Genomic DNA, 25,702 nt, shown 5'->3' with positions numbered 1-25,702 from the left:
CTGCGGGCTGCTGACGGCCGGGGCAGAAGGGGGGTTTTTGTCTTCGGTGCTCCAGCTACTGATGTTCCAGAGGGTAGCCCTACATCCTTGCTCACATTCAGGAAGCCCTGGCTAAACTCAGTGCACCTTAACAACAAAGACAGGTGGGAAGGAGACTTATAGGGAATGGAAGACTGCATGGGATGGGGTAAGAGGGAAGGAAGAACCGTGACCAGAGTGTACTATGTGTAGCAAACTGCCAGCTACTTGCAGTAAGTGTAAAAAAAGAAAGGGAGGGAGGGAGGGAGGGAGGCGAAGGAAGGAAAGAAAAGAAAGGTAGGTTAAATTATAGTCAAAGAAAAATATTAGCTTGGTGCATGTTCCGTATTTTTTAATTAAATACTTTTAAGAACCTTTTGCTAAGGACCTTACCAGCCAAAGGAAATAATTTGAACCAAAAAAAGCAAGAAATAGTAAAAAAAAATGAAGCTGTTTATCTCAAACCTACAAGTATCTAGTGATACCGTGTGTGTAGGCGCGCGCACGCACACGCACGAACCACTGATAATGTCATTAGCATCTGCCATGGCATGAAAACATTATTCTGAAAGTGTAAAGAGAAAGGATTGGTATTTCTATATGAATATATACTACTGGAACCAAACCCTAGAGGAGAAAGGCTTCTACATAACAAACTCCCAAAATGTAACTGCAACAGTGGTGTGCACAGCTTGGGAAAAGTCTAATTGTCTCCAAACAACTGATGCAACTAAGCAACACATTGACTGTAAAACATTGTTATCAAACAGTTCAGAGAGTTCCAAAGAAGGGGCCAGGCTTGTACCTGTGTCCATCGATCAAGCCCTTTACACATGACAACCAGAATTAAATGTTAAATGCCTCTTCTCTTTATGTAACGTATACCTACTACATTAAAAAAAAAAAAAACCAACAGCTAAGATGTGAAAAAAAACTGAGATATAAGTTGAAAAAAAAAAAAAAAAAAAGCAGCTGCCTTACCAAGGCCCTGTGTGCTGGAAGATGAGGAGCAAAGAGGGAACTATTTAACTTTACAGTGCAAAGGACACCACAAACTGTGGCAACTTCATTAAAATCATGATTTAAATAAAGTGCAACCACAAACAGTTAATTTGGGCAAGATTATAAAACTCTTAAATGACCTGCATTTTGCATATTAATAAATTTAACTCTAGAGAATTGTACTTTCTTTGATGTATCCAAATATTTAGATTAAGAATATCTCAAATCTGAGAAGTGCTTCAAACAAAATAAAGGGGAAAGAAAATCAAGTATGACAAAACATAATGGTAACAAAATCTGGACTCTAGGTATAAGATAATAACATGTTTCCTATTATTTGAGTGAACTCTTAAAATTTTTACAAAAATTAACCTTCCAAACAAAAATTTGGCACATAAAAATTGACAAAGTTTATTAAGAAACATTAGTAGTAGATGGTTTTAAAAAGAACATAAAAGATGAGAATCCACAAGACATATACAAAGATAATCAAGATATTAAATACTACCTAAATTAAAGACCATAATTCAAATTGCTAACTGTAATCACTGTGTCTTGGTGAAGCAGTTGTCCGTGAAATGTGTCCATCTTCTCATGAGAGCTAATGACTCACTTCAAACGCAGGCATTTAGGTTACCACAGTCAGTGCTGAGCACACAGCGCTGAGCACAAAGTGCCGTCTGCACCGTCTTTCTTCAGGTGTGTCTCAGCCATCTTGTAAAGTGCAAGCTACCAATGGGCTGTTTCTTTAAATAAAAGGCTGTTGAAGACAGATCTAAGACAGCTATCCAACACTGCCAGGAATGGTTATACAACTAACCCAGGGGAGCTGGCAGTCCTCCGCTAATGGCTCAGCCCAGCACTCACAGCACTACCAGCCAAACATGTACTCCATCGCTCTGGATACAAGACTTTCATCTTTTTTTGGTGTTTGCCTGTCAGAAATAACCTATTAAAACACACACCACAACAAAGAAAGAAGAAAATGCATTAGGTTAATGTCCTTAGTGGCTGTCAATTCTAGTCAATGCCTAGCAAACTACATAAATCTGACACTAAAATATGCATTTATAACATCTTTTGGGGGGGGGTTGTTTTGTTTCTCAAAACAAGCCCGGCTACGGATTCTTTTTTACTTTTTAAAATTTTTATTTAATTAATTTATTCAGATTACAACTCAATTGTTATCCCATCACTTGTATCCCCCCGTTCCTCACTCCCTCCTGCTTTCACCCTATTCCTATACCCTGTATCTGTGACCGAGGGGGACCTCCTCCCCCTCTATGTGGTCACAGGCTATCAAGTCTTATCCTTTCTTTGAGTGCCACCAGGCCTCATTTTTAAAATGACAACCTTAGCTGGCCACAGTGATGCACACCTGTAATCCTAGCACTCAGGATGCAGAGGCAGGTGGGTCTCCGTGAGTTCAAGGCCAGCCTGGCCTACAAAGCATGTCTAGGACAGCTAAGGCTACACAGAGAAACTCTGTCTCAAAAAGCTAAACCAAACCAAAATAAAATGACAACCTTTTCATCTTTGAAATTAAAAGCTGGTCACCTTCCTTTTATAACTGAAACTTCTGTATTTAAGTTTTTTCACTTGTCTGTTTATGAGTTTCACGATCCACTTTAAATAAAGTTTAGTATTTTCTCACGCCAGCAAGGTACAGTGAAAGTGTTCGGGAATGTATATAACTGTAGCTGGGGGAGGGGCTGTCAAGATACCTGCTAACATGTTTTCTTTTGCTATGCAGCACTGGAGAGCCAACCAAACACCTGTGCACTTGCAGGATTAGTGCCTTACCACCGAGCTACAGTCCCCGCCCAAAGAAAGAACTGCTCCAATAGTCAAGGCAACTTTCCAGCTGCTTGGTGAGGGCTCTAACTTTAAAAATTGAAGGTTTCATCAAGGAAAACAAGCAGGGAACATTTAACTATGCGAGTGCGTGCGCACGCACACGTTCATCTAATGAAACAGTACACAAGCCACATGTGCCTCAGGCTCCCGCCATCCTGAGAATACCTGGTAGTCACTCGTGGAGGCCTTGTATGCTGTGGCAAGAGGCCGCATGGTAGAAATCCTGGGCGTGCTTCCGAGCTGTGTGGGAGTGCCTAAGGTCTTGACTGGTGTCGCAAAGGCTAGAGATGGAGATGATAAGGCTCCTCTGTCACTGTTTTCCATGACACTCTTTAAAAACAAACACAGGACACACCATGTAGTATTATCACACACACACAAATTCTATTAAAGGCTACCAGATTTGACCATAGAATTTTTTCAAAAAAAAAAATTAGCTCTGAGAAGACAGAATATTTCTTAGCTAGAATTTGAGATCTATTCCTCAGCCACACCAAACAGCTCAACTTCATTATAAACCACAAGATGAAGAATCTGAGCAGCCAAGCAGGCACGGTGGTGCACACCCATAGTCCCAGCACTCATGAGGTAGAGGTAGGTGGTTCTCTGTGAGTTCGAGGCCAGCCTGGTCTACAAAGTGAGTCCAGGGCAGCCAACGCTACACAGAGAAACCCTGTCTTCACACAAACAACAACAAATCTCTGAGCAAAACGGATGTTTTGGAAAGAAATAAGGTTCCAGAGGAGGTGAGAGAGGAAAGGAAGATAACTAAGACCAAAGACAGCAGATTCATGCATGAAAGTCTTTTTTGAAAAGCATCTCAGAACAGACCCTGTAAGTAACAAGGACAAAGGAGAAAGACTATAGTTCGTGTGGCTGTACAGTCACTGTTGTGTCGTCTTCAGGAGAGAGGACTGTGCAGTCCGCAGTGCTAAGCAGCTTCAGATTTTGAGTCACTCTTCCTATTCAGGATTCATGAATCCTTCTGTCTCAGGATTATGAGACAGAAACACTGTCTCCTTTGCTCAATTTCTGTGGGCACTGATGACCACACAGTACCTAGTATGTAGCATTTGAGTAGAAGTTTGCATATCTCCTTCAAGTATGTTCAAAATGGTTTTTTAAGCCACAAGAAAAGTTAAAATTCTATTCACTAATGTTGAAAAAGTACATATAAAATAAGCTTTTAAGGCTCTGAAACAGATGAGTATAAGAAAGCTTTAGCTCCTTAAGGCTAGCCTCCATGTCAAGTGTGCTAAAACAGCTCCAGACATTAGTTCACCAAACCTGATGCTGCTCTGAACAGAAGGCAGAGTGGGTCAGCAGCCCAGAGACCTAAAACACAGGCCTCACTTTAGTAAGCTACACGTTACAGAGGCTCTTTAAACCTCTCTTCTTAAAAAAAAATTGAGCAAGTATAGACAGATTGTCTAACGTCTTCTGATTACTTTTGGTCTACTGTAATACCACTCCAGTATAAACACCATTTTGCAAAGTAAGAAAAAGAAATATAGTATGGCTAAGAGACAAACACTAGTGTGCCCTTCACACAGACTAATTAATCTATTTGCTTAACTCACCACAACTTACTTTATCTATACATGGCTTGACACCAATCATGATAGATTCTCCAAATATTCTCCCATCTTTGCTTAAGGCTTTTCGGGCTTGTAATTTAGATTGGTAACGAATATGCATCCAGTTGCCTGTGTTAGACATCTGCAAAGAATGATATTGTTTCTTAAGACACATAACGCACGCCTAACATACAAACACCAGGACAAAATGAACTTTCATTTCTTATTTAATACCCTGCAAAGAGCTACATATTAGAACTCAGAATCCTATAGAAACAGCCTCGATCATCCCTATCCACATCTCAACTCTACAATAGAACATGACAAATATTCCCTGAAAGTAAAGTAATGCTCAAAAGAATTATCTCCTGTGGAAAAGTTATATTAGCAACTATTATGAGACTTCTAAAACGCTATATTCATGAACATGACTGTGTGGAAGTGAAGACTAATAATAGAAACCCACTCTGGGTGCGGCCTGTGCGTGGCCCAAGTGTCCCGTAACCTAAGGCTGCTGTGGGAGAAGGAGCTCTTAGACTGCAGGAGCTCTGAATGCCCCTCCGCCTGCTCCCAATGAGCTCGGAGGATGTATGAGACACATCAACTATCCTGAGAGACTGGGAGCTGCCTAAGGAAGCAATGGAACACTCTACAGCTCCCACCCAACTCTGCAGCTGTCCCTTCTCAGCAAACACTAGGCAACTTAGCTTCCAGATTCCAAAGTACATACTCTTTGCAAATAAAAACCAAATTTAAATTTAGAAAAAAGACAAAAATCAGAAGTAGTGTTCTTCAATTTATAACTTTTCCTTCTTTAACCAAATCTTTTTATTATTATTTATTTATTTATTATATATGAGTACTTTATCTGCAGAAGAGGGCACCAGATCACATTATAGATGGTTGTGAGCCACCATACGGTTGCTGGGAATTGAACTCAGGACCTCTGGAAGAGCAGGCAGTGCTCTTAACCACTGAGCCATCTCTCCAGCCCTCTTTAACCAAATCTTAATTGAAGACAAAATATTAATAAGACTTACCACGTGCTTTAAGATATTCCCATATTGTGCAAACTGCAGTAATATGTAAGAAGCAGATGCTTGTGGAAACCTGGGGGGAAATTGCCCAGACAACACCATCAGTGTCCAGTATCAATACGAAAGCAAACTTTACCACATCATACTTCCTCTATAGCAAATTCTCTCAGTTACCCAAAGGCCATACCTCAACTGTTCTCCATTCCCAGAGCCCGCTCTGAACATTTTCAAATCCTCACTCTCATAACTTATTATGACAGCTCTTCAGCAGCTAGCCAGAAGCAGGTCCACACATACACAGTACAGTACATGTTATAGGCAATACCTATGCACTAATCAACACCTTAAGATTTCTGGAACTTAGTGCTCAAAAACATAACTGCCCATCAATAACAAAGCTACAAGGTTACTTAAAAGAATGATAGTCAAAAAATAAAATTCAGCATCAAAAATAATACTACAAAATTACTTGAAGGTGATACTCAAAATTTAAATAGCTGTATCTTTAAGAAAATATTTTATTAAGTCTTGCATAGTTTGAATATTTTATAATAAGGCGTGATTGCTTTTGTATTCCAACTAATGAAATGATTTTCTGTGTATGAAAACAGTAATAGCTATTACCAGTGTAGGAAAAATATCTATCTAAATTTTTTAATTTACTAACATAAATTACCCTGAAGCTCCAATTAAACAGCTTTAAAAAATAAATAAATAAATCTGTCACACACAAACACAAGTGAAATTAAACACATTAAAGTCTACGTAAGCCAGGGCTCATGGCACATCCCTTCAATTCCAGCACTCTGGAGGAAGGAGGGGTAGGGCACACGGGGTCTCTCTGGGTCGCCACGGCTGTCCTGAACTCGCTTTGTAGACCAGGCTGGCCTCGAACTCAGTGATCTGCCTGCCTCTGCTGGGATTAAAGGCGTGAGCCACCACACCTGGCTTAGTAAGATCTATTTTAACCAGCCCTCCATCAGTATAAACAAAACACTGCATTCAGAACTGAAATTTCACTATTTAGTTATATATCTCTGGATATGAGGTTTTTAGCTCAAAAAGCAGACAAACAAGTTATACATAAAAAATGAAAAGAAAAATGATGGTTGCAAGTGAGGTTAGCACTTAAGAAATAAAACATGGCTTTAGGGTTCTTGGCCACTTTCAGAAAGTCTAATATTCGAATATTATAAAAAGGATCACCTAAGAAAATGTATAATATTTTATTACTATGACCTCAAGTTGACAAGAAAAAAAGTTAAACTAGCAAAGGAGGATCATACAGCGTGTGCTGGGTGTGGTGGCGCACACCTTTAATCACAGCGGAGGCAGACACAGACACATCTCTGTTAGTTCTAGGCACCTGCTAAAAAATTTATCCCACCCTGGTATTGGTCAGACTGTCAACAGTTGAGAAGCTTTGAAAGACTGGACAGCAAACACCAACACTCCTCGTATCTCGCCGTGCAGCATTTACCCCACCGAGGTCTGTGTGTCATTCTCTTCTGCTGCTGCTGAGTTTGCACTGAGATGCAGGCAGCAGCGCAGCTCATCCTTGTGCGTGCTGTCCACAGCCTGGACCTTATTAACTACAACTTGAGCTTTGTGTCAAAAGCCACTTGTGCACTCTATTCCCAAGTTCTTTACTCACTAAAGGCAAGGCTGTCGGTTAGATTTAGGACCCCCCTTCTGCATTTTCTAGTGGCTCTGTATGTTCCTTAGTCATCTTCTCAGCTGGCTTGAACTGACAGTGCTGAGATGTGTTTATGTTCTGTGTCACAGTGGTGGCACACTCTAGCTAGTGTTTAATATGAAAACTATGATGAGACTCCTAGATACAGCAAGATATTATCATAATAATTTAAGCACCTTAGACATCTGTTACTCAGACAGATGAGGAAATGGACTATAGGCAGAAAAAAAAGCATGCGCCCCATCATCCCCTACCGAGGTCTTCTGCTTCTAGTGTGATCTTTCTACTGAATCATATGCAGGTTACTTATGAAAGTATGAATGCTTTACTTATATTCGAGCTTTCTGTGTTTACTTTGGGAGTAAAATATATAAGGATAACACAGGGCTCCTTGAAGGAAGAATAAATAGTGGTAATAAATATTTATCGGATTTCATGCATTTATCTTATTTTAAAATTTAGAAATCCAAAAGTTGTACAGGAGTGTGAGGTGGAAAGTCTTTCATACCGCTTTTGGCTCTGGCTGTAACTGGCCTCTCCCTTTAAGGCTACAGAGACCCCTGCTTTGAAGAGACTCTGCATGTTATTGACTGCTTCGGTGAGAAGTGGGGCAGCTGCAGTCCCTTGTTGCCTTGGAAACTCGTGCAAAGCCCCATATTCCTGGCATTTGAGCTGGCTACTTGATTTTGCTTTTCAATGTTTACATTTTTTATTTTCTCATGAAGTCAGAGCAGTGCTAAGCTTGTACGTCTATTTCTAACTCTTTTGGGTTCAGAATAGTGTGACTTTGAAGGTTTTAAGTAGAAAAAGTACTTGAATTACTTGTAGTTTTTAAAAAATATTAAAGACTTTACAATGCTCTTTCTTACTTTATGTTTTAACTATTGTATAGGTTTACTGAAACATTTTTTTTAATTATTTTATTTTTGTACTACTGAAACATTTTAAAGGAATAGGACATTTTATTTTTGACCTTACCCAAACACTGTCACCCAAGTGTCATCTAGGTGATCTTCTGACGTCAGAGAATCCCCTTGAGTATAAAAAGGATCCAGCTGGGCAGGAGATAGTGTCGTCTTTCGTGGTTGACCAATATTTGCTGGACTAAACATGCTTTGCCCTATATTGGTAAATTTGGGAGATTAGTTAGCAATAAGAATCACAAGCACAAATTATATTAAAAGTTAATAATATATAAATGATTTGAAACGTACAACTGTAACCAATAGCCATTTCATACTATCATGTAAAGACAATCATTAATAATTGAGATAACTTATCATTTTAATTTTGAGATGGAGTTTCACTATATAGGCTAGGCTGCCTTCAAACTTGCAATCCTCCTACATCAGCCTTCTCTGCTCAGATTGCAGGTACATGCAACCACACACGATCCACTTGGTTATTCTGAAATTAAGCCCTAATGTCACAGCGTAAGCAGGTTAAACATTTGCAGATTTCTCACAGAAAAGTAACAGAAGCTCCTCCTCCTCCCCTAGACCCCAGTGCTGGGGATGAAACCAAGAGTGTTACTCACGTGAGGCAACTGATTGTGTGTCGCTGAGCTGCATTCCAACCCCTAGTTACTTAAAGACACACGTGGTTGTCCTGCATCTACTACGACTGCACACGTATGCACATGTACCCAGCTCTAAGTTTATTTCATCTCAAAGGTCTTGACAATTAAGACTATGTATTTCTAAGTAGACACTAGCTTTCCTTAATTTTTGCAGTAAAAGTGATTTATTCAGTTCAGGACATCACCTCACACATGTGGAACATCATCCTTGATGTTGCGGGCACAGCAATACAATCATAAAAGCATGAAACCAGACACAATCATCCCTAGTAGGGCCTAATTCTAGAACCAAGATAAGCAGATATGTAATGTTAGAAAACATAGCCCCAGACACTAACAACTAACAATTAGCAACGAGAGGGGCTGTGAACACGGAAGGCAGAATGCAGATGATACACCACACATCCATGTCAAGTGTGGTGACGACATGAGGACAACGGCCAATGCAGGGCCAAGAAGGCTGGGACACCAACTCAGAAGGAAGCCTCATGAAAGCCGCCTTAGGGGCTTTTGCTTGTGTCTCAGATGAAGCTGAAAAATCAGTCGAAAACTGTGGGCAAGAGTGACATAAAAGGACTATAAACATGAAGAGCACAGAATCCTATTACGGGTTTACCAAGGTGTTCCTCACATGTGTGATTTTACTTCCTTATAGTCCTGTAAGATAAGAAAATGGGTTGCTCTAAGGACAGGAAGCCAACAAGGAGAGAAACCATGTAAAAAGCAGTTGGAATTCCCATTCAACCCAGCAACCAGAAGCATAGCTCTCCCTCAGCAATCTAGTTAAATTTGTATTTACCATAGTATGAGTACACAAGTGTAATCCAGAAACTCTGGACCCCAGTAAGACCCTCAGGCGCAGGCAAGACAACATTACCTTTAATGGCAGTGCAAAGTCTCACCTGCCTTTCCGTTCCTGTCCTGGAGCACATATGACTTTCCCTGAGCTTCACCAGAGGTTTGGTGGAATGAGAAACAGATTATGAAAATGTAGCTGCATCTCACTAAACCAGACACAGAGCATTAAAAAAGTATTTTCCACTTCCAAAATATTGATTAAATGACATGGGTTTACTATTAAGTGCACCCAATCCGTAGCCCCATTTACTTTTAAATGAGCACACGTTTAAATTTTTTGCTTTAATTTCCCACTTTTAAATAACACAAGGACTTCTTTAACTAATAAGTGGATTCCAACGAGGCACATCTTAGCCAGTGGTCAGATAAGGTCAAGGCTCCTGACCACCGCCCCCCACTCTACCACAGTGAGTATCAGTTCCCCTGATGGATGCCAAGCATCTAACAGCTACAACTTGAAGAAGGGGGTTTGAGAGCTTGTGGTTTCAGGGGACTCAAGACCATCACAGTGGAGAAGGCAAGATGGAAGAGCTCCCTCTGTGGCAATGGGAGGCAGAGCAGATGTTCACACTGCAGCAGAGCAGGAAACACCAACAAGCTGGAAGTAGAGGCCAGGGCATGACTCTCAACTACTTTCAGCAGACACTATCTCCTAAGAGCGCCACAGCTTTCAAAATAGTAGCACAAGCTGGGAAAAGAGCATACAAACACAACCTGTAGAAGACACTTCAGATCCAAACAGTACCATTCCACTTCGTCCCCAATGCTTCCTAGTCATCTCATGATATCAAATGCCTTAGTCTAGTCAAACTTCTCCACAGTTTTCATAGTACAACATAAGTTCAAAAGGCCAAACAGCAAGGCAGGCAAGGTGGCTTACACCAGTAAGCCTAGCATTCAGGGAGGCAGAGGCAGGCAGATTGCTGTGAGTTTGAGGACAGCCTGGTCTGCAAAGCAAGTGCAGGAAAGTCAAGGCTACACAGAGGGACCCTGGGGTGGGGAGGTGGGGGGAGAGAAGAAGTCCAAAATACAAAGCAAATTAAAGTTATCAAATAAAACTACAATGTAGCAATGTATTTCTAACTGAAAAAAATATGGTCATCTAAAATTCCAAACATCAATTCTCTTAAGTAGGTTGCATAACTTGGGTCTAAAAAGCATGTGATCCAACTCTAATGTAGCTTTTATTTCAGGGAGGGGGTTGTAGATCATACCCCATCTACTAAGCTTATCTAAAACCCTCCAAAGGGACTGGCTAGACGGCTCAGCAGGACATAAGGGCACTTTCCACCAAGAAAGATGATTCGCGTTCCATCCCCACGATCCTTATGCTGAAAGATTCATCCTCTACAGTTTGTCCTCTGACCTCAGCCTGCATGTCATGGTAGGTGTACATACATACAAGGACAAAATAAATGAGAGGAGGAGAGGAGAAAATACAAATAAATAAGCTAAAAGAGTGCTAACTACATATATTCACTCTGTGGTCCTTGACAACATGGAGAATCACTAGGGTCTCAGTGAGGAGCAGGCTACACAGCCTGGCCTGGAAGGCTTCTGTGGCTTGCATAACGTCAGTGGGTAGGAGAGTCTAGTCACTTGGGATGCGGGATTAAAAAACAAAACAGAGAAACTAGCTGAGCACAAACATGTGTGCATTAATTAACACACAGTTCTTGGCTCTTTAGTGCTTCAAGTCCCTGCTGCCTTGGCTTCTCCACAATGAGGGGCAGTGGCCTGCAACTGTGAGCCAATAAACCCTTTCTCCCTTAAGTTGGTTTTGTCAGGGTAATTTTTAATCACCACAACATGAAGAGAAACTATAACAAGTTACAACACACTGAACAAATAATTATTCTTCTCTTTGTCATCACAGATGGATTTAATAGGTAAAATGTATTTTTAAAATGAGACATTTACAATAGAACATCCCAGGAACTGAAGTTTTTTGGCTTAGCAGTTAAAAGCACTTAATGCTCTTCACAGAGGCTCCCTAAGGTTAGTTCCCAGCACCCACGTGAGGCAGCGCACGCCTGACTAGAATGCAGACTTAAGGGATCCAATGCCCTCTACAGGACTTTGTGGGCACTATCTAAAGGTCCATTTACACATACACACACACACACACAGTTAAATGTACTTACACATACATACATACAACCAAACACACATAAATCAATCAATCAATCAATCAATCAATCAATCAATCTTGCCAGGTACAGTGTATCTTTAATCCCAGCATGTGGGTGGCAAAGGCAAAAGGATCTCTGTAAGATCAAGGCCAGCCTGGTCTAAATAGCAAGTTACAGGCCAGCCAGGGATGCACAAGATAGTGCACCTCAGAAACAGATAGACAGATAGATACAGACAGACCTTACCAACCTTCTCTTTAAAGTTTAATTAATTCTTACTACAATGATATGTCTTTAATAAGCTAAAGACAATAAAAGGTACATTAACTTAAACCTGAAGCCAATTCAATTTTTTATGCCCTGTATAACCATTAAAACATAGCTTAGTTAGCTGCATCATGTAATAACCTTTAAGCAAGAAATTAAATTAAGGCTCAAGTTGAGACAACCATTATGACCTTTAAAAAGGCAAATCAAAATTAAGTCTCAAATGAATAAGCAATCTAATTCTTTCCTTGTCAACGAATCTAAAAAATGCAATTACTTACACTAATAGAAAATTATTTACATACGTTTAGTATAATTGCTCCCCACCAAGCTAATATTTAATTGACCCACTGATTTCGCTTCCTTTAAATCAAGCTTCTGGTACCTATACGCTATGCTTTGTAAGATGAAAATAAAGTGTGCCTATCAAACCACATCAGACTGACTATAATTTATCTCCCTTGGTAAATCACTATCCAAATACCCTTCATAAAATCAGATTAAAGAGAGGGCAAAAACCTTTATTACCCTTCAACTAAAGAACAGATCCAATTATTTCAAAATAAATGAAAACACGAAAAGGCATGGTAAATGGACACTGGAAAAGGAGTTCAAGTAGCAGAGATGTGGAACGAAGACGTCGGCCTCAGCCCCATCTACACTAGAGCCACTGTTTGGTCCCCACACCCTCATGAGTCCCCCAATGATACAAGTATTACCTTAACACATGGCAGGCTCCTCGGACTGAACATGACAGCTTATAGACTCGTCCTCACTCCAGACAGATCACAATAGCACTTGCTGTGTTTTCTGGGAGCCTTTCACATGAATTGTCAAACTTAATGACTCATGTTGGCACCCCCAAGTTCATATCCAACCCAGCTGATACGATAGCCTGAGTATGCCCACACCCACAGCCTATAACTCAAGTGAGGATAAACTGGCAGGTATTTTCCTATAATCTATGATCTAACACACTCACTGTGATCCTGTGGTGCTTGGGCCATGCTTATCCTAGCCAGACATAATTGTCACTGTCTTAGTAGGCCCTGGAGAGGTCCTGGCTTGTTCAACCTGCTTTCTTATGCAATGCAGGACTACCTGCTTAGGAATGGCACTGCCCACTCTGAACTGGGCCCTCCCAGATGAATCGCTCTTCAGGAATATGCCCCAGAGACTTGCCAACAGGCCAAGCTGATGCAGTCATTTTCTTAAATGAAGCCCCCTCTTCCCTGGCTCACAACCATGTATTTTGTCTCTGAAGAAAAGGAAGCTAAACACTTCAAAAATCAACAAACCCACTCACACGGGGGAGACAAGAAGAAGAGGGGTAAAGTCAAACTCTGCACACTGAGAAAGAAATTTGCCTGTCCGCACTCACAACACCAGCCAGGCGACCTTGGCGTCCATTAAGACTTTTCTTTGGGGGTGGGGATTAAAAGACAGGAAAAAGGCTACATGTGCTGAAACTAGCCTCCCACTGCCTGTCCCGAAATACAAAGCACATTCTCCAATTACCTCCCAGTGCAGCACGGTAAGATACAAGAGAGCTTCTATTAATCTTGTCCCCAATTCCAACCAATGTCTACCCGCACCCATGCAAAAGATTTCATGTAGCCAGCTTTTAGCATCATGTTCATTATATATGCTTTTATCAACAATGAGAAAAATAAACAAAAAAAAATTAGAAAGAACAAAATTTAAGAGTACTATTAACCTCAGCTGCTAAGACATCTTTTAAAAAAACAAAATGAAACACAGGATGTTACCTTTTCTAAGTTCATTCAGGGACAAAAGCGTGGAACTAAGACGTCCCAGGGAAGGACTACTCACTGAGGAAAGCTCTGGGAAAGCGGCATAAGAATGTGAATGGCAATGGAGGGGAGAAAAACAAAAGTTCCTATCTCCAAGGGAGCCAAATGCAAACAAAAGGAATTCCCCAAAGACAGAAGGCTAAGAAAAGCAAGCAAGCATCAAAGACACATATAGAAGTTCCTCAGAACTAGAGGGTGCGCCTTAATTAAAAGGATCTATCAATTCCCCCAGTATAAAAGGAGAAAATCCTCCACCAAAGCACACTGTGAAACTGAGAGCACAACCATGTAGAGATCATCAATTTTTTCTACCAATAGCCGTGAATCGTCATGGCAGAGAATGTCCACAGGTCACCAGAAGCTGGGACACAAAGGAGCTTTGTCTCAGAAATTCCAATCTCAAGTACCAAGATAAAAAAGAAGCATTTCCACCCTGAGTTTTATGTTTTATTTCTTCTGCAAGCTCTATGATAAATTACTCAAATATGTGCTCTACTAAAAAAAAAATGGAAAATATACAATTAGAAAAACAGCTCAACACAGGAAATGAAGGCAAATCCTGGAATGAGTTGTTCACCACTCTAAACAGCAAACTGCCAAGAATGACATTCTCAGCTTAACACAAAACAATAACAAAAAAGTGCTTGAAGCTGTCCACTTTATAAAAGGATAAATATGTATCATAGCAACAGAAAACTTGCAATGGCACGGGAAAATTAGACCAACCAGTGGAGCTAGAACACTTTCCTTAGGATCCCAAGGTCCTAGGTTCGACCTCCAACACTGCCATCAAAATTATAGAAAGAAAAAGAAAGTAGACGAAAGAACAGGGAAAAAATGTAATGTCCTAGTTAGCTATAACTGTCAACTTGACCAGGCTAGAGTCACTTGAGAATGTGGTCTCAAGTGAGAGATTGCCCATATCAGATGGCCAGGAGCCATAGCTGTAGGGACTTCCTTGGCTGTAAAGGATGTGGGTGGTTCTGGCAGGTATAAATGAATATGGGCCTGCAAGCAAGCTGGCAGGCAGCACTCTTCCATGGTTTCTGCTTAATGTCCCACCCTAACTTAACCCGTTCAGACAGGAATGTAGATAGAAAATACAGCAAAATTTTAAAACTGAAACTCGAAAACGAGCATTATATGTATATGTGGTTAGCTAAGTAATATTTCTCTGGGAAAATTATATCTTAAAACCCAAAACCTGTGGATGCTACCTTACTCAGTAAGAGACTCTAAAAACGTGATTATGTGGTTATGGATCTACCGTATCCAAGATAACTCTGGAGGACACAACATTTTTTGGCACCCATCCTTGTAAGAAGGAGCAAGGGAAGATTTTGCTAGAGAGGTACCTTTGTTACTCTCCTATTACTGTATATAACCCCATGACCAAGGCACCTTTCCGCAGTGTAACCGGGCTTTACAGTTGGAGGCTACGGTGGTAGAATAAAGACAGGACGACAGGCAGCTAGGGCAGCAGCTGGGCGCTCACAACCTGACCCACAAGAGCCGAGCGCACCAGGGAATGAATGGTGGGAGCGTTTGGACCTCACCACCCTAATGACAACAAAGCCATCGTCCTAATGCTAAGTGCACAACTCCACCAACTGGGGGCCAAGTGCTCAAAGAAGAGCTGGTAAGGGCCATTTCATCCAAAGCTTCACAAGAGGTGATGATAAGGAAAGACAGTAAAAACTCATGGCGGTTTAGCACATAACATCACTTCATTAAAGTTGCAATTTCAGAAAAACCAAAGTTCAGAAGTTCAGCAAAAAATGAACATTTATTGATACTAAATATAGGAACTAAGAAAATAGCTCCAAGTCTGTTTTCTCAATTTTCTCATCAACTCCCTTTTCTGTATCTGGCTTATTGTTAGAAAATGCATAAGTCAGTATATCTGCTAATCTTTCCAAAAGATATTCCTTTTTACTTGTGCCTCATTAAGACTTTCTGAAAACAAATGGAAGAGGTAGGGCATCCCAGCAGTCAACACACTTCCCATCACTATTCTTGCTTCCTATATTCCATTTTCACTGGTTACTATGTTCTTCCTTATGTATCTATACCACAACCATGTCTCTTTTGGAGTTGGAGATCTAGAAGTTTGGAAAAGGCCTCCCTGTCCCACTCTATTCCAAATCCCTAACTATTCTCATGCCAGCAACCGTCTTCACTCTGCTTAGCCAGCTTTCTGAACAGATGCGACATTGTGCTGCTCTGCAAAGCCCTGTAGCCACACTGATGCATGGAGTGCGCTCTAATCTCAGATGCGCTCTCCTTCACTGGGTCCACTTCAGTCATGCCTTTGTCTTACTCCTCCTTAAGGACCCAGAACTTTCTTGGCAAGGGGGAAGGAACACTTTGTACTTGCTGTTCCCTTTCTGTCTACATCTTTTTCTTACCTCCCTCACTTTAGGTTTTTGAAAAAAATGGTTTTTTTTTCCTTACCTGCAGACAGATAAAATAATGCCTCCCAGTAATGCTCATAACCTAATCCCCAGAATATCGGGACTATTCTGTAGTATTTGGCGAAATGGAATTATAGTTGCAGGTAGAATTGTGTCTGCTAATCATCTGGCTTTTTAACAAACAGATTCGGGAGGGCAATACATTCACAGAGCTAATTACTTAATTTAAAACATGGAGATTCAACTACAAGAACGGCCAATGTGGGGGTGCACACCTTTAATCCCCTCACTTGGACCTGCCTGATCTACACAGAAAGTTCCACGACAGCCAGGGCTACATATTGAGACCCTGTCTGAAACAAACAAAAAGAATGGTCAAAGATTAATTGCTAACATTAAAAATGGAAGAGAGGGAACATGAGCCAAGAAACTTGAGTTATTTCTAGAAACAGAAAGCGTGAACTATATTCTCAGTAGCCTCCATAAATTAACAGAGCCCTTCCAATGCCCTCATTTAGTTCACTGAGAACTATGGCGCACTCTTGACCATCAGAACATCAGTAACACATAGTACGGCTTAAGCCATTACTTGGTTTATGGTAACCAGCATACTACTCCATAAAACTCCAAGCCCAGCCAGATCATAACACACAAGAGGCTGAGACTGGAGGACTGGAGGCAGGAAACAAGCCTGAACTAGTTAGAGCAAGACCCTGACTCCCAAGAAAACAAAACAAAACTTTAACCGCCCCCCCCCCTTTCTCATACCCTTTCCTCTACACAAATGAACTTTGTAATGAACCTTATAATCTGCTTATTTTGCTTACAAACAAACCCTGTAACCAACGTTGTCTATTTGACCGTTATCTACTGTGTTCTCTTTCACAGCTTGTTTCTGAGCAGCTGAATACATCAATGGGAGTGATAAACATGTCTAAAGGATCCCGTTCTCAGGATGATACCAAAAGTGATTAAAATGTAAAAGAAGAACCAAGGATTCTATTCCGTGGCTGTTCGACTTAAACTCACTGTCACCACCCCTCAAGCACCTGCACTGCTTGATCTGAGTTTTCTTCTCAGTTGCAACAACTGTATTCTCTACAGTTAATAACTCAGAAACTGCTTCAAAAGTCTATTAAGTATGTATTCTTAAATTCTTAATACTTTTGGTAGACTATCTGTAAATTCACAAAGCAATCTGTACAAAGCGCTGCCTTCCTGAAGGAGGTCACTGACATTCCAGAAGCCTCCAGTTTAAAGAGGAAAGGGGCTGGTGGCCATCAGAGTAGAGAGCAGCCTGAGTAAGAGGCTCACCAGTCACAGGAGTTGTCACGCCAACAAGAGGACTCTGCATCACGGAAATGTTTGCCTACAGGAAAAAAAGGAGTGCTGAGTTAACACACCAAATTCTACCCAGGCACAAGCACAGTGATTACCACAAAGTCAGTAGATACACTTCTTTAATAGATGACTGAATCACCATAATGTACTAACTAGGGCTGTCTCTAACCAGCTCACACTTCCAAAGGTGAAGCGTCACTTTCATCTTCAGTTTTGGCCACTATTTACCCAAAATATGGAGAGTTCAAATTTCCTTTCGGTCCTTTAGCGTACATTTTAAAATAGGAAGCGTGGGGCTGGTGAGATGGCTCAGTATTGAATGCTCTTGCTGCCAAAACTTAACACCAGAGCCCAATCCCCAGCAAGCACGTGGTGGGAAGGCAGGGCCTACTCATACAGGCCATCCTACGGCCTCAGCGGTGCATCTTCGCACTTGTGTGGCCATACACATGCATAACCACACAAAATAAAAATGTAATTTAAAAGAAGTTGCATTGGATAAAGAAAATCTTTATTAATTCTATAGGAGTTAATAGCAACATGGTAGATATTTGGTTTTATTTCCCAGTCTACAATACTCAAACTAAAGGATATAATAGAGATTTCTTCATCAAATTCACATAGAGAAAAGAGAAAAAGAATGCAATTTTAAACAGACACAAGCTAAAAGCAGAACCATTCAAAAGACAACTTATCTTTAGCACTCTCAGTATATTACCAAGAAGTATTAATAAACATCCCTAAAGAAAATTCTTTAAAGGAGTTAGAAATCCATTAATAAGAGCTAGAGAGACGTCTCATCAGTTCAAAGCACTGGTTGCTCTTCCAAAAGACCTGAATTCAGTTCCCGGTACCCATGTCAGACAGCTTATAGAGGCTTCTAGCATCAACTCAAGGAGATCCAGGGCTGTCTTTTGGTCTCCCAGAGCACCCACACATTGGCACATACCCAACAAAAATGAACACATACTCATAAAAATAAATGTTTTTTAAATCCTCCTAAAAAAACAAAATCAAGCAAAAAAAAACTATCTGCTCCAAATCAGAGCTAAGCATGGTATCTTGGAGGCATAACTAATTTTGGCCCTCATATATTAATAATGTCTATCCTGACTTCAAACTCAAAACATCTCTATGCTATCACCTCTGAGTCAAATACACCAATAATACACTAGTCCTTTCTATGCATCAGAAGAAAATATGAGAATGGCTATGACTCCAGAAGGCAGTAGTTCTCATACCAAGCTGCACATCAGATTTCCCTGAACCTCCAGAATGAGCCCTACTCAGGATGTTCTGGATTTAGTAAACCTGGAAGGCTGCTGACCATTACGAATGCTACATATGCAAGCCAGGCATGGCATCACACACCTGTAATGAGAATCATCAGAAAACTGACAGGAAGGGCAGACTAACTGATTAGCTCTCAACGTGCAGAAGGCAGCTCTTTCAGTAAAGTGCTGAGTCTATCTATAAAAGGATACTGGTCATATGAAAATAAAATTTTAAAAATTCAAAAGACTAAGCTCTTGGACCAGGCACGTTGGGAGACCTTTAATCCCTTTAATCTCCGCACTTGGGAAGCAGAAAGAGATGTGTGAAAATTCCAGGCCAGTGAGGACTACACGGTGACCACATCTCAAAACCACCAGCAACAAACCATCATTAAAATTTCAACCTCCAAACGCAACCCTGAATTTTCACTTAATCTTTTTTCCAGAAAATAATGCGCGAATCTTAAGCTTAAGAGAGTGGAATGACTTAAAACCCTAATTATACTCTATATTTAATCTCAGGCTGGGGACACAGGTTAATAAGGCAAACCCATCAAATCCACAGAAGTACTTACATGAGGGAACTAGAGTCCACTACCTTCTCTCCTGTTCTGGCTAATCCAGATCTTGTCCATAGGACAGGCCAGCTTCAAACTCTGCATCCTGCCACTTTACCTCAGCCCCCCAAGTGCTATAGGTGTATGGCGCCATGCCCACCCTAGGACTCCATGACATCTTAAGGACCCTTCCCGTTACCTAGGTAGAGCAGATATGTACTTAATACTTCCTCTATGCACGTGGTTACTCCAGAACACCAGGGAAGCCTTTCCAATCACTGCCCTCACTGTGTAAGCACACAGAACCACAAAATGACACCTACGAACATGGGAGTTCATGCATCACCTGTCTTCTTGAAGTCAAAGGTGTTGATCCAAGTCCTGGGCTGGAAATGTCATCATATATACTTCTAACAGGCGGAGCTCCGCTTTTATCTTTATGAGCGGGTACGACTGGCTGTGGTGGTGAGCCCCCTATGATGTACAAAACCGGTCAGGTAAAACACATCATCTCTCTTGTAACCTACGCTTAGTCTGTGGTTTTTGAAATAACTTGTTGCCTAGGGCTATTCAAGCTTTAGTATGTGAAACAGTCACCCGGGCTCTTGAATGACATCAGGCTCTGGCTCAAAGGGTACAAGTGGAACCTGTGACTACACCTCTGACAAGATCCAAAGTGACATCACAACGCTGGTGAACTGCAGACTCCACTTTGAATAAAAGGTTTCAGAATAAAATGCTATTGGAAATCTTAGTTTTGAGAAAACACACATAACATTGCTTCCTCTACTATATGCTTAACATTTCAATACCCAATGAGACCAATCCCAGAGCCACACATGGGGGTGTACGCCCTTGGTCCTTACTACCCAGAAGGCTGAGCTGGGCAGAACACTTGGCATGCAAGATCAAGGCCAGAATGCAAAACATCAAAACCCCGTCTCAAAACAAAATCTAATCTCATTGCTTCCTTGAAAGTTGGTATTAAACAATAATTTAAATCAGCCCAGTATGGAAATGACTATCAAAATTAAACAGATCATATTTAACATAGAAGAAGGTCATAAGCAACACTAAACAATGAAGGAGCCCAGGCCTTCACTTCAACACATGTGACAGCCTGAGAAGTACCTGGCTCCTCAAAGCCCAGACTATAGTATGCAGAATGCTCCCACTAAAGAGCAGGCTTTGTCCAATTGTTACTTAGCTTCAGATTCCTCTTCTGAAATACCATTTCAAAGACTATTAGTACCTATCTTTTCAAACTGAATTTTTCTTTTGGGGGGGGGGCAGTTACTCAAGACAGGGTTTCTCTGTGTAGCCTTGGCCATCCTGGACTTACTTTGTAGACCAGGCTGGCCTCGAACTCACAAAGATCAACCTGCGTCTACCTCGCGAGTGCTGGGATTACAGGTATGCACCACCACATCTGGCTCCAAACTGAATTTTTTGGATAAATATAAAAAGATTAGCACACTGCCTTGGCTTACCACTTAGTCAAGAGCCTGGGGGGTGGGAAAACTATAGCTTCATTTCTTTGTGGCGTTTTCTGGTAGTTGTTTATTGGTTTATATTTTATTGTTTTGAGACAGGTCCCCTGTGGCTCAAACTGACCTTCAAATCATAACGTGAGGAGAGTGTCCTTCCACTACTAATTCTCTTGCCTCTATTTTCTAGGTGCTGGCTATACATAAGGCTTTTTAGACAGGGTCTTACCCTATAGCCTCAGCTTGACTAAAATACCCTGTGTGGTCCAGGCTGGCCTTGAACTCATAATCCTCCTGCACCTGTCTCTTAAGTGCTGGGATGACAGGGGCTCACCACCAGGCTGGGGGAAGGCATAGCTTTATAATAAAACTATTTTAAAAATAAAGTGTTGGTAAGGGTTTCTCTGGAAGTCTCCCATGCATGCTGACATAGAACAAGCAGCCCACCTGCAAGTAAAGGTGACCTCATCTCCATCACTCCTCCTGACGGGCCACTGACTGACCGAGGCTGCGGGGTCACTGGAGCTGGTAAATCCCCCATTAGGAATCCAGGTAAGAACTGGGCATTAACACCTGATTTTGGAGATGTTGGTGAACCCAGCATCATTGGTTCAGATCCTAAAATAATAAAAAAATGAAACAAAATAAGGCCATTTTCATTAATGTGCCTCACAGAGTAATTAATGATAGGAATTGAGTAATTTAATTAAAAAACTTAAATGTTATGAACTATAGTTGAATTTATTTTAAAAGCTTGTAAGAATTTTTATGTTTTTGTAGTCACAATATTAACCTTCTATTCACTTGTACATGCTAGAGACGCAGTCTGGGGCTCTGCCCATGCTGCAGGAGCGCCCTCCACTAGCCTGCACCCACAATGCTAATCTCTGGCAGGTGTCCCTGGTTGTATTGTCTCACTGGCTTAAAGCATCCTTTGAAAACCTTAGGTTAGTATTGTAAAATCTCTAATACAAACAGAATAATTTATTTCTACTTATGTGTTTCTACTGTACGCCTAAAAACAAGTATACAGCAATTTTTATACAAATCTTGACAAATGAGAAACGGTGGGTTTAGTTTCTTCTTCACTATACATAAAACAGTGAATTACTTCAGCAGTAAAAATGTGACCATACACACATTACAACACAATGAAGCTAGAACTTACCTTAGAAATATAGTGAAAAGAATTATAAAGCTTATTTTAGATCATTTATCTTTACTTCGTTAAAAACATCATCTAGAAAACTGAAATCAACAAAAGTTTCTCTAACATAAAACCAATCTAAAGAGAGAACTAATATTTCATAACCATCAACTCAAAAATTAATATTCTAAGATTTTGAGATGCACCAGAGGTTAAAATCCCCTAGCACTTGGGAGGCAGAGGCAGTGGAGCTTTGTGAGTTCGAAGCCAGCCTGGCCTACAGAGTGAGTTCCAGGATTACACAGAGGAACCCTGTCTCAAAAAAATTTAAAAAACAAAAAATGTTTTAAAATCAAATCACTAGCTGTTGTTCCAGAGAACCTGGGCTTGATTTCCAGTGCCCATGTGGTGTTTACAAAACTCCTGTCCATGAGATCTGATACCCTCCTTTGGCTTCCTCAGACACCAGGCACACATGGCGTTCAGATATTAATTAATGCTGACAAAATATGCATGCACATAAAACAAAAACAAATATTTTAAAAATTAGAAAGATTATTCCCATCATGAAAATAAGAAAACTGTAACTGAATTTCAGAGGAAAGTTAATCAGTAAGAAAAGCACAGGTTGGGGCTGGAGAGATGGTTCAGAGGTTAAGGCCACTGACTGCTCTTCCAGAGGACCTGAGCTCAATTCCCAGCAACCACATGGTAGCTCACAGCCATCTGTAACGTGATCTGATGCCTCTTCTGGCCTGCAGGTGTACATGCAGAGCACTGTATACATACTAATAAATAAATAAATCTCTAAAAAAAAAAGAAAGAAAGAAAGGAAAGCACAGGCTACGCTCAGATATGGACTTAGGTGCTCTTGGGAAAGAGAGCACACAGGTAGAGTCCACGCCCAGCTTGTCCTAGAATACAACAAAGCACCTGACCTGACAGCTAACACTCAGTAAGTACTTAGGACTTAGTAGTCTACCAGCATCTTACAACACAAAACCTTAGTAAAGTGCTGATGTGTAACTTCATTTCTGCTGAAAAACACTTAATTTTCTGGGTTAAGGTAATAAGCCTTTGTATGACTTGTTGTTTTTACTATTGCTTAACTTCTAAAGAGCCTAAATACTTGTCTTCTAATATTCAAAAGCTTTCAATAACTTATCCTTCCTCTTTTTCTACTACTGAAGATCTAGACATTAACAGTGTAAGTTTAAAAAGAGGGAAAAACCAGCCGGGCATGATAGCACACACCTTTAATCCCAGAACTTGGGAGACAGAGGCAGAGCCAGGCAGATCACTGTGAGTTCAAGGCCATATGGGTCTACAAAGCGAGTCCAGGACAGCCAAGGCTACACAGAGAAACCCTGTCTCAAAAAACTTTAAAAAAAAAAGGAAAAACCAAAGTAATTCAGAAGGTTAAAAAGGATAAAAGAGGTATCAAAAAAGGTGTAAGGCTGGGTGGTGGTGGTGCACGCCTTTAATCCCAGCACTTGGGAGGTAGAGGCAGGCAGATCTCTATGAGTTTGAAGTTAGCCTGGTCTACAGAATCAGTTTGTTACAAAGAAAAACTCTTGTCTTGAAACACACACACACTCCAAAATCACACTAAGTCATAAAGAAATATATCGTAATTTTTGTAAAGCACTACTTCTGTTACATAGTGCTACCTATTTCAAAAGTAAATTAAATTCAAACCACAAGTCTCAACAAAAGCATTTTCTGAAAAGTACAAGGCATTTGGTAACATCACAAATCACCTTCATTCTACCATCCTCAAAGGTGATGGAAAGTATGACAGCTCTAAGAATTGGGTCAAGGAGCTGGGCGTGGTGGCCGCTGCCCTTAATCCCAGCACTCAGGTAGGCAGAGCTCAAGGCCAGCCAAGGCTGGCTACACTGAGAAATCCTATCTCAAAAAAACAAAACAAAACAAAAAAACAGGCCAAGGGCTGGCAAGGTGGCTCAATCGGTAAAAGCCCTTGTTACTGTGAGGCCTAAATTCAGTCCCCTGGGCACACACACACACACACACATGCACATTATATAAGTAAAAACCTAATTAGCAAGAAAAATTCAGTTAGCTAAATACACAGGAATGAAGTAGGAAGCCAGACTCTCACTAACCATCCCTTTGTGACTAAACCTAAGGGCTTAATGACAGCACCCCGCACGTCTTAAATTTCACTTCTCAATCTCTGACCCTAAATATTAAGTACTGCACTGTCTTACTCGGTGAGAAGTGGGTTGACTAGAAGGCGCTGCGAGACACCTGAAAAATCTGCGCAGTGTGTAACTTTGGCCAAGTAATACTAGGGAAGGTCAGATTATTGGCTAGGCAATACACAAGGGTGTGTTAGCTCACATTATCACACCAACACACATGCACTGCAAAATACCTAGACCAACATTTTGTGCAATAACTTTAATGTAACGGGTGTAGCTGCATTAATAACATTATTGGCTCAGTTTTTATGACTACTGAAAAAGAAACCCAATTCAAGTTACCCTTTTTGTTTGTTTTTGCTTTTTCGAGAAATGGTTTCTCCGTGTAGCCCTGGCTGTCCTGGAACTCACTTTGTAGACCACGCTGGCCTCGAACTCACAGACATACCCCTCTGCCTCTGGAGTGCTCAAACTAAAGGTGTGCACTACCACCGCCCAGCTAAGTTATGCTACTCTTTGCTTGTTATTTCGAAAAAGGGTTTCTCTGTGTAGCCTTGGCTGTCCTGGACTCGCTTTGTAGACCAGGCTGGCCTCGAACTCACAGCGATACGCCTGCTTCTGCGTCCCGAGTGCTGGGACTAAAGGCGTGCGCCACCACCGCCCGGCGAATTACACTATTCTTAAAAGAACTTTTTACCCAAAAACATGGCAAGCATTACATGCCATTTGAATCGACAAGGTTAATTCTGCTTGCTCTCTTTTACAAGCTCAGAACGTTACAGACTAATAGTATGATAAGTCTATGTATCAGTAGAGAAGCTGTTTTTGTATTCTGTTGTAAAATATGTTGTAAAAATTACTCGCCAAACTCGGCGGGGGTGGGGATATCAACATTTTTTTTTAAAAATATGACCTATTCGGAAAGTTTCCCCAACAAATAATGGGGATGCATCGTTAGAATCCACAGTCCTCCAACAGAGCCAATTCCCAAGCAAAGGGCTGGAGAAGGGGCGGGGGGGGGGGGGGGCGGGGAGGGGAGGGCAGGTCGGCTCTAGGCCACGCATTCATACACAAACTCCCTTTGCGAAGTTAAAGCAGGACCCGGAAGCCGAGGTGGCCCGGCCTGGACCCGGGGTCGCCGCCCACCCACGAGCACGCTTCCGGGGTGCGGGGCAGGTGACCACAGCGGGACAGGGTGCAGTGCAGGGCTCCCGGGCACCGCCGCGCAGATGTCACCGCGCTGCCCGCTCCCTCGGCGGCGTGCGACGGCCAACTCCCGGCCCACAGCGCGCTGGCTGTGCCACGGGGGCGGCCGCGGCTCGCTCACTCACCCAGCGTGGGCGCCTGGGGATCCACCGCAAACGCTGCCATCGCCACGGCCGCCAATGCTCCCGTAAGGACCTCTGCAGTTTTCAAAAATGGCGGAAACGCGCCCCACGCCTGAGGCCGCGCGGCCTTATGGGTTGCGTAACTTCCGGCC

The 25,702-nt window shown here is 41.5% G+C and overlaps 1 protein-coding gene across 1 annotated transcript; it reads right to left on the bottom strand.

The window, feature by feature from the left end:
• Positions 1-1,406: 1,406 nt before the first annotated feature.
• Positions 1,407-25,702, bottom strand: NUP35 (nucleoporin 35). The gene is made up of 9 exons (XM_084797686.1): positions 25,554-25,702; positions 21,358-21,528; positions 19,770-19,897; positions 17,566-17,620; positions 8,166-8,307; positions 5,495-5,564; positions 4,468-4,596; positions 3,043-3,207; positions 1,407-1,969 (listed from the first exon to the last, which is right to left on the bottom strand). The coding sequence occupies exons 1-9, from the start codon at positions 25,591-25,593 to the stop codon at positions 1,892-1,894; spliced, it is 978 nt and encodes a 325-aa protein (XP_084653812.1). The 5' UTR covers positions 25,594-25,702; the 3' UTR covers positions 1,407-1,891.

The sequence above is a fragment of the Acomys minous genome (genome assembly GCF_964271855.1).
Source record: "Acomys minous genome assembly, chromosome: 10".
NCBI classification, from domain to species: domain Eukaryota; kingdom Metazoa; phylum Chordata; class Mammalia; order Rodentia; family Muridae; genus Acomys; species Acomys minous.
The sequence above is the reverse complement of the archived record's forward strand: the minus strand, read 5'-3'. Positions and strand labels throughout refer to the sequence as shown.

Bases quoted from the DNA above. Each gene is read 5' to 3' on its own strand.
- NUP35 (XM_084797686.1), bottom strand. From the start codon at position 25,593: ATGGCAGCGTTTGCGGTGGATCCCCAGGCGCCCACGCTGG. The intron at 4,597-5,494 runs GTAAGTCTTATT...CATTCTTTGCAG, and splicing joins GGAATATCTTAAAGCACGTG to ATGTCTAACACAGGCAACTG. The intron at 1,970-3,042 runs GTATTCTCAGGA...GTGTTTTAATAG, and splicing joins CCTCCACGAGTGACTACCAG to GTTATTTCTGACAGGCAAAC.